Below are 9,824 nucleotides of genomic sequence, written 5' to 3' on the forward strand. Positions count from 1 at the left end.
GAAAAATGTAGGCTACATTTTAATTGTAATTTTTATATTCACCTTACCTGAACACATTCATTCCTGTAAAATATATGACATATTCCACAAATTACATGTTCAAAAGAAAATGGCATCATCTGAATTTCCTGAAGATTATGGGAAGAAGAAAAGTAAGTTCTCTCATCGTGTTTTCTCTATTTTCAGTGATACTGTGATATCCACATATTAAGTCCCTTTTTAAGTTCTGTTACACCAACTTGTAGATTAAAGGTAAATAATACATTTTTAAAAATACTGTTTCAATACTGTCATTTAACAGCAAAATGCAGTCATTGCCAGCAAAGAAACTTTGTAATAAATTATATTGTTGCCTGAAATGGGTACATTGTCTGAATGGTTAAATACACATTTTCATACTTTCAATGTTGAAAAACTACTTTAAAAAATAAATAAAGTTATATTTTTAGGAATTGCAAGGGCTAAATGGCATCCCAGTCGATCCCAGATGATTCCAGATGATTCCAGATGAAAGCTGTGGTGCCAAATAGATTTTATTTATTTTATTAATCCACTCCTTAGTAAGTGTGCATTCAAATAGGTGAGCTAAAAGATTTTAGCTAGATTTCAGGATATTGGGAGCTAAGTGTGGTTCCCTGTATACAGCATATCTGGAGTTGTCCACCACCCAATGATACCCAACTCACTGCTGAATCATTGCTGATGAAAGGAAGCTGAAGTGTGCAGATAAACACAATTTGTGTTAGTCAAGTCGCAGCACAGAGCGGCCTGACACTCATCATTAGTGTCCTATGTACACCACTGTCATTTATAGGAAGTATAAAGTGACAGTAATAAAGCAGTCCAATATGGCTGGACCTCTTTTTGCAATGAAGCAGCACTTTGAATCTTTGCAACACTTTTACTCTACAGAAGGAGCGTCATTTCTCAGCATTAGACTAATGCAGACACCCTGCAGTTGACAGCCCAGTTGACAACCCCCACAATCCTCTCCAGCCTAACATCCTCTCTCTGTGCCTGACAGGATCCCTTCCCATGCTGCCCTGCAATGAGACAAGATTGGCTAGAAATGTTTTAATACATTAATATCAGTAAACAAGCACATAACTGATGTCTGGCCATCAGCACAGTACCTTCATATGTTAAATATTTCTCTTACAGTATTTCACTCATTATATTATAGCCACCTGAAGCATGTATAAGCATGTATTCAAGCTTTTTACACTTTATGTTGTAATTTTTCACCAAGCTTGGCTTCGTGCACTAACTGCTGACATAAGAGTAATGGAAATAAATACACTAAAGCTTATTCACTTAGTCAGGAACACTTGACAAGCTTGAAATTGCTACAGGCAGGCTTTCCACTTAGAGGTGTTTTTCTGAAACAACAGATAAAGGAAATGTTTCTAAATTACCTCACTTAGAATTAGACAGAGATTCACTTCAGGTGCCAGAGAGCAGCCATGCTCTCCCTCCGGCGGATATTCTATCTTTTCTTAGCAGGATAATTCCCATAGATATTTAGTGCATGCATTTTAAGTGATGATGTATAGAATTAATGTTTTAAAGGAATACTCCAGTGTTTTTCAACCTAATCTCCAGCCACCACAGTAACAAGTAATTTCACTTTGCTTACACTTTTCCTAAGCTTTTGTGGTATTTATGTGCCAGGTACTGCATGTGTGAGGTACTACTGTGTTTACTTTGAGCTATGGCAGAACATATTAAAAGACAGAGTTTGGAACCTATTAAAAGATAAAATTACAGATTTAAAGCTAAAAATGCAAATTGACTGGATTCATGAACACATAATAGAAAAATGTGTTTCAAATAAACATTTATCTACTTCACTGCCCTTAGGCTCATATTTTAAGTGAGTTTCAACTAAACAGGTTTTCAGGTGGTTTTCATTTCTCAGTACTTGAAATTATTGTCTGTGACAATCACACATACACTATAGATGTAGTGGATAGAGATTAGGTTGAAACACAGTGGAATATTCATTTAACACAAAAAAGTTTATGTATTGTTTATTTGTTTGTGTATACTCATGATCTGCATTACTTACGGCATTACTTTTTCCAAAATTGTTCTTACTGCTGTCTAGTCAGAAATTGAAATATAATGAGAGGCATTCAAATCCATAATAATAATAATAATAATAATAATAATAATAATAATGTATGTAATGTGGCATGTACAGAATCAATCTGCACATGTCAGCTCTTGGAAATCTTAGCAATATGCCCTTTTTTTACCTTTCAGGCAAATTAATTTATACACCGTGTGATTTGTTGTTAAGGTTTCTGAGATGAGTGAAATGGGATCAGGCTGGATAACAGATTTTAGATACTATGTAACAAAACTGTCCATTTCATAACAGACATTATTCCTGCTGGTCAAGATGAGACTGGAGCTAGCCGGGGCTCGGTTTCTGCCTCAGTACATGGTGTGTGGCTTTACTACTGCCTGCTGAGAAAGCTACAGGAGAGACACAAGGCCTGTCAAACCACCCAACGTCAGCCGACATAGATAAGGCTCAAAATAGAAGCTCACCTTCTCCTCACAGCTGCATTCCACACAACACACATACCTCAGAGAATCAAACAGCTAGGAGAGACCCAACAGATTATATCATTTCCATGTGTGTTTAAGAGTATAAATCCAGCATTTAAACGTAAGAGAGTTTTTTTATTGAATTATCAAGTGACATTTTTTTAAATCCTTAATTATTTTGTCAATCTTCAGAAACTGATCCAAACTAATCAAAGTTAAGTTTAACTTTTTTAAAGTTTTTTCAGTAGACAGATTTTCAGGAAAAAGCTCAAAATTTGCCACTTTTATTGAGCACACTTAATAAGAGACCCTGTAAACATGAGTGGCTTAAATTGTTTTCTCTCTTTGATTGTGATTTCTCTTTTTGACTGCACATTATCCAGAAGCAAACTGCTATATGCTGCATCACATGTGTCTTGATACCTTGTGTGACTTCATTAAAATATCTGGGATCATGGCAGGGCAAAATACAATTAGGCAGAGAATTAGTGCAGTCTTGAGCAGATGGAAGAAAATGGAAAAAAATGTTTTAAATCCTTTAAATCCTATAGAATCCTATATATATCCTATACTGGCATCCCAGATAGAAATGTTTTTTAAGCCTTTAATGTAACTTGATAAATCCCACAGAAAGATTCTGTAAGAACATTTTAGTTGGGAGCCTTTAGCAGAAAAACAAGCTCTGAGTGGTTCTTCAATGGTCAGTGTTGGTTTTCACAGTGCACAGCAAAGTTAAGTGTCAAATAGATCATCCAAATCCACACATGCATAACTGAATGGATCACTTTGTACCTGGGCAGGACAGCTCCAGGGTCCAAGTTCAGTCATGAGCTCTAGTTAGTTTCTCTGTTGGGGGTTTTCATCTGTTCTTTCATGGGCTACCTTAAATTGCTCCTAGTGTGGCCTAGTGTTTCTCTGATAGACTCTGTATCCACCATGATTCTGATCAGGATAAATTGGTCAGTGAAGAATGGTGGTGCCAATAATCCTACAACAGCCCATCCATCTCAAAGTTTGACATGTTGTGCATTCTGAGATGCTTTTCTGCTCACCACAATTGAGTTACCATAGCTTTCCTGTCAGCTCAAACTAGTCTGGCCATGCTCATCTGACCTCTCTCATGAACAAGGCATTTCTGCCTGCAGAACTGCCACTCACTGGATGGCTTTTATTTTTCACACCATTCTGTGTAATCTCTAGAGGCTATTGTGCATGAAAATCCCAGGAGATCACCAGTTTCTGAAATACTCAGCTTGCACCAACAACCATGCCACTGAGATCACATTTTTCCCCATTTTTAGATGTTTGATGTAAACATTAACTGAGGCTCTTGACCAGTATCTCTATGACTTTATGCACTGCGCTGCTGCCACATGATTGGCTGATTGGCATGAATGAGCAAGTGTACAATTGTTGCTAATAAAGTGACCAGTGAGTGTATATGTCTTAGTAAGGTGTTAGGCCATCCCAAACTGCCAGAACAGCTTCAGTGCACCTTGGCACAGATTCTACAAATCTCTGGAGCTGTACTGGACGGAGGAGCACCATTCTTCCAATAGATATTCCTCAAGCTGGTGTTTTGATGATGGTGGTGGTTGATACCTGATGACTGTGAAGGCCATACCATATGATTTACATGATTTTCATAGTCATTACTCAGTGAGCCCTTGTGTTTTGTGAATGGGGAAGAGTCATCCTAGAAATATTAGGATAAATGATAATGGTGATCAGTAATAACTATGTAAATATCTTTGTATTTGCAGTGACCTTTCCGTTTAAGAGAACAAATGGATCCACACTAGCAAAATGGTTTACCTTTAATTTCTCACTTGTCTGTATATATATTCATATCACTAGTGGTTTATCACTAGTGTTGTTGCCTGAGTGGGGGCTTGAACTCAATCCTTCACTCACTGCTAGACAAATATAATAAAAAATGTATATAAGAAACCCAGGAGTGTGGGAAAACACATTGATCAGTTGTCCATAGAAATACGGTAAAATATTGCAATTCAATATACTGTAGTGCAATTTTGCTGTAGATATATTAGAGCAAACAGTAGAGCAATAGTGTCATTATTCAAACTCTAATATTTCACACTCAGCAGAGTGCCATTAAATGTTCTCTATATTCAGTGTTCAGTGTTATCCATTGTAGTGAATAGCAGCTTTGATGGAGATGCCAAGGTTTTGCCCAGGTCTCATTGTGGTCACATGCATTCACACACATAGTGACATACACACAGTCATACATACTTAATAACAGGACAGAGTGGCAGATCACAGTTGGCACTGTGTTCATCTACAGAGTGTCTTTATTTGATAATGGAGCTGTGAGAGATAAGCATCCACATTCTGCATTGTCCACTCATGACAATAATCTCTTTCCTAAATGGGTTTAGTTCTATAACTATAAACTATACGAAGGGGGGAAAAGTTCACCTTGTCCCAAAATTATGATTTACGTAAATCACACTTTTGAATAACCTCATAATATTATGTAATAAATTATGCATGAGAGTGGGTAGCGTTGCTGCATCACAGCTCCAGGGTCCCCTGGACTTGTGTCCTACCCTGGGTGAATTGTCTCACTTTGCAGCCAGTGTTCCAAGGATAGACTCCGGACTGCCATTCTGACCTGGATAAAAAAATGAGTGAAAAAATTAATGATGAATGATGAATTATACATGTTCGATTATATGCAATAAATTATGCACACAAATTGCATACAGTGAGATTATATAGTGTATTATGATCTTTTGTATATTGTTCATAGCAGATCATAGCAGAATTTTTTCTCCTCTCACCTGAGTCACCTCTTAACATTGTGTTCCACTTTTATCCTCAAAACAGCAAACAATATGTTTAAGTGTTCTAAGTGTTAATGTAATAAGTGTTATACTCCATGCATACATTCCTATGCTCTGTTGTATTCAGTATGATATTCCCAACTTTGTTCAACAAAACATTAGGAATCCACTGAAGAATTACATCTCACGTGTAAGTGATTTGTTCCTTTGCATTTTTCCAATTGCATCAAGCTGAGAAATCGCAACGATATACTAAGATTTAAAATATACGAATTTAAGAAAAGTAAAAACAGAATCTTGTTCCACATAGGAAATACTCCAAGGAGTGCCTTGCTTTGGGCGGAGCCACAGGTTTTCAAGGTCAATGCCCAGAAACACCACTAATCTACCACTAGCTGCCACTAATCATTGCATTGCTTATTGGTGAAGCTCAAACTTTCCAAACACCTAATCACTCACTAAAACCAAAATGAGCAGAATATAGAATATACTATGTAAACATGCAGAATATTTTCAGTATGTCTGGACATTGTATTACTCAGGCCATGAACCATCAAGTATGTGGCCAGAACCAACAGACATTGACACTGACCCAATGTTGAAATCCAACTGTGAACCAGCTGAGTGGCTGATGTTGTCCCAGTGATGGCAAGGTGGATATAAAGGTGGCTGAATGCCTGTTATCTCTGCTGGCTACCTGGGAAGCTATCCTCATGGTGCTTTTCAACCCATAATGCAAACCAATCATTTATTTTTCAACATTAAAGACCAGAAAGTTGTGGTTAAGACAACAATAAAAGTCAGCTACTACACATGTAAAGACGATGATTGTATTGCTGTATGCCTTTATCTAAATGGTGCACCTATTTTAGCTAACTTATTGCCTATGAGAAAAAGGTAATTTGCTTGTTAATCTTCTTGTTTTTTTAATTATTTATTGTTGTGACTATGTTATTAACAATTATACCACAGCATTGTTAAATTCTCGATTTTGATTAGGTGTTGATTAATTTTCTAAAACAGCAGCTCTGACACTGCAAATCACGTTATCATAAGGCTATCAGCTTTATTATAGAAAGTGCACAGTGCTGTAGTACATTTTGTAGTACCAGCAGTCTTTTTTACAGAGAGGAACCCCAACAGATAGTTGATTTTTTTTAAAATGATCAATTACTAGAAATAAGAAAACTTATGTTCAGAAAGAAAATGTATGCATCAGTTTTTAGTGATGATCCCAGCCTGTAACCCAGACCTTATTTTCTTGGGCCTCCATTTTTCTACCGAATTTGTGGAAAAAGTAATGATTAGTTAAATAAGGGACTGAAGGGGAAAGAAAGATGAGTGTGAGTTGACCTGACCACTGACCTCAACTGCTATGTGAGAGAAGAAGCTTAATTGAACCAACAAACTGCCTTGCCTTTTTATACGTTATAGCATTGTGAGATTTGGTCCACCCTAAGTTCCTTAACATTACCTAGACTAAACAGTGGGGCCTTATAGATGGCCAGTGTTGAACAACAGCTCAGCTGTGCCACTGTTATTGCATTATTGCACTCCTGACTAGTCAAGTGAGTTTTGAGAAGTTAGCAGCAGTCTCATGACTGCTCACAATAATGCAGTATCATATACTCATATCCAATGTATCACCCTGGATTGGTTTGCCGAAATCTGTTTTTCACAAAGCCTCATTTAACAATAATGAGGTGGAATGTGACTTTCCTTCACTGGATGTGGTTTTCCCCAAAGTTTTCCAACTAGGAAAGAGGGAGTGGCCAGAGTGCAAAGTGTATACATATATATGTGTGTGTGTATGTAGATATGCCAGGTTTCTTTCACATCCTCCCTGAGATCTTTTGCATTTGTATATCCCAGTCTGCTTTGCACTTTAACAGGTATGTTAATGCTCTCTTTATTTCTTGATTTTAACTAAAATGTTCTGTGTCTGCCTATTTAATTATTCATTATGGGATATGAAATTTTCTTTTGTGACAATATGCATTATACTGTCTACATTCTAACTAATTTTAAGTGTACAGTGCCTTACATTCATTTATATACTGTATCTCTGACATTTAGTATGTCTGCATTGCAAGAAATTAGAGAAAAAATCATGCAATCGTGGTTTGGTTAGCAATTGCACTTCACACTTTAATGCTTTAAAAAACACCCATTTAAACCATATGTATATCTTTATTAATGAATTCACTAAAACAAACATAGATCCCTTTTCTTACTATAGTATTATAGATAATTATAAATGAAAGCATTCAGTCTATTTGACATGATTATGATGTGCAGATAATATATTATTCTGTAACATCTGGAATGTTATGTCTTAACCTGTAACAAATCCATGGAGTAACATGAGCACGTTTAAGGCTGCTTAGTATTTACCCTCACAGGTCGCATTGCATGTGTAAATGTGTCAGTATGTCACAGCTTGTCCATATGCCTATGTTTACTTCACTATATGCAAAACCAACCAGCTATCTCCAATGTTTGATCCTGATCCACAGCTTCCAGTTATGATGAACTGCCCATCGTCTGGACCCCAGGGCAACTGTATATGGCCTTGCCAGGGCACTCAGCAACCGGGGGCCCCAGTGTGGCCTAGTCAACCATACCAACCTTGCTGGCCCTATCAGCCCAACCAGGCTAACTGGCCCGGGATGCAGCCCACTGTACCAAACTGGCCAGCTTACCAGCCAGCACCACCCACCCAGTCAGTTTGGCCAAGTCCTCCACCTATGGGACCTAGCCAACCAAGCCAACCCATCTCACCAAGTCAACCACTGCCACCAAGTCAACCAAGCCAACCCATCTCACCAAGCCAACCAATGCCACCAAGTCAACCAATCCAACCAAGTCAACCAAACCAGCCAATACCACCCAGCCAACCAACCCCACCAAGTCAACCAAGCCAGCCAATCCCACCAAGCTGGCCTTCACAACTCCCCAACCCCATTCTCCCATCATGGCATGGAAACCCTGGGCAGCCAGGATGGCCTAATCAGGGCCCCTCTGGAGTTCAGCAGCATTCATGGGCACCTGTCCAACCCACAGGGCCTGTGGTAAGTCACAGGGCTTTGGCTGTAGATACTTGAAATTTTTAATCTTGGTCTACAATTTTCAGTACAGCATATAGCAACTCACTCCTTTACCTATATTCATGATTGACTGACAAAGGTAAAGATTTCAAACTGTTGAGTGATCAAATGTTGTTCGCGTGCACTGTTAACATAATGTAACCCTAAACTGTTTCAATTTGTTTTGACCTTAGTCAGTACCTTACAACATGAATTTTCCCCGAGGCATCTATGATAAGCTGATGCTTACAATAAGAGGACAAGTGAAGCCTGATGCAAAAATGTGAGTGGATAACCTAACGTCCAGATATTTTAAACATTGTGTTTAAATAACAGATATGGTATGTACTGTAGTTTTAAGTAATAGGCACAAATATCATAATAATCAGTTAAGATTTGCAGTAGCAGTTAGCACCTTTCAACACTACAGCTTTAACTTGGTCTTTGGATACCAGGTTTACTGTTAATTTCCTGCGTGGTAATGATATCGCCCTGCATATCAACCCACGCTTCAATGAGGGGGGGAAGCAGGTCCTTGTTCGCAACCACAAGCTGGGGGATCAGTGGGGACAAGAGGAGAGAACTCTCCTAGCACCTTTTCCCTTTGTGGCAGGACAACACTTTGAGGTAAGAGATAATGCAATCAGGAAACAACATAAATGTTAAAAGCTGCTAAAAGGTCAATACAAATAGAAGTTTATGGCATTATATAAAAGTGATTAACCCTTGAGCACTCTGGTAATATGAAATAATTTCAGTTCATTATGATGTTGAATGCAGACTTGATATATTTACAGGATCTCCTCTTCCTCTATAGATGAAGATCCTCTGTACAATCAATGAATTCAAAGTGGCAGTCAATAACACACCTGTATTTGAGTTCAAGCACCGCATCAGAGAGGTGAACCAGATTGATCGTATCAACATACTGCATGATGTCAGTCTTACGTCCGTCAATGTGGACACTCTTCCCTGAGACAAAGCCACATTACTGCTACCTCTACCTTACCCTATCAACATTGCATGTGTATAATGCTCAGGAACTCCAACACTAATTCTGCTGTCCCTTAACACTGTTAGGTGATTTATGTTGCACTGGAAATATTTCACTATGGACACTATGCAAGTCTTTCCATTCACAGAATGTTTTGCAAAATAATGGCACAGATACTTGCCGATTTGATTCCTAATTTGATGACGCTCTTGCTGAAGGGTTTTTCTGTATCTCTCACTTAAACAGACACACACACCTTTTTCCTTAATGTGGTACACAGTAATATAAAGTCTTATTTGTATTTGAGAGATAAAATTATTGTTTTTATTCTATGATCAGTAAGTAATCATGTAACAAAGCTGATGTGAAATGACTACG

At 37.9% G+C, this 9,824-nt stretch overlaps 1 protein-coding gene across 2 annotated transcripts; it reads left to right on the forward strand.

The window, feature by feature from the left end:
* Window positions 1–7,197: 7,197 nt before the first annotated feature.
* LOC113545201 (galectin-3) lies at window positions 7,198–9,713 on the forward strand. 2 transcript variants are annotated; one of them, XM_026944404.3, is made up of 5 exons: window positions 7,198–7,258; window positions 7,883–8,437; window positions 8,647–8,735; window positions 8,908–9,079; window positions 9,270–9,713. In XM_026944404.3, exons 2-5 carry the CDS (start codon window positions 7,892–7,894, stop codon window positions 9,426–9,428), a joined length of 966 nt encoding a protein of 321 aa, XP_026800205.2. In that variant the 5' UTR covers window positions 7,198–7,258; window positions 7,883–7,891; the 3' UTR covers window positions 9,429–9,713. The 2 variants fall into 2 exon arrangements, with proteins under 2 accessions (XP_026800205.2, XP_053098393.1); XM_053242418.1 differs by having other exon boundaries at window positions 9,250–9,375.
* Window positions 9,714–9,824: the final 111 nt, after the last annotated feature.

The sequence above is a fragment of the Pangasianodon hypophthalmus genome, chromosome 19 (assembly GCF_027358585.1).
Source record: "Pangasianodon hypophthalmus isolate fPanHyp1 chromosome 19, fPanHyp1.pri, whole genome shotgun sequence".
Classification (NCBI taxonomy): domain Eukaryota; kingdom Metazoa; phylum Chordata; class Actinopteri; order Siluriformes; family Pangasiidae; genus Pangasianodon; species Pangasianodon hypophthalmus.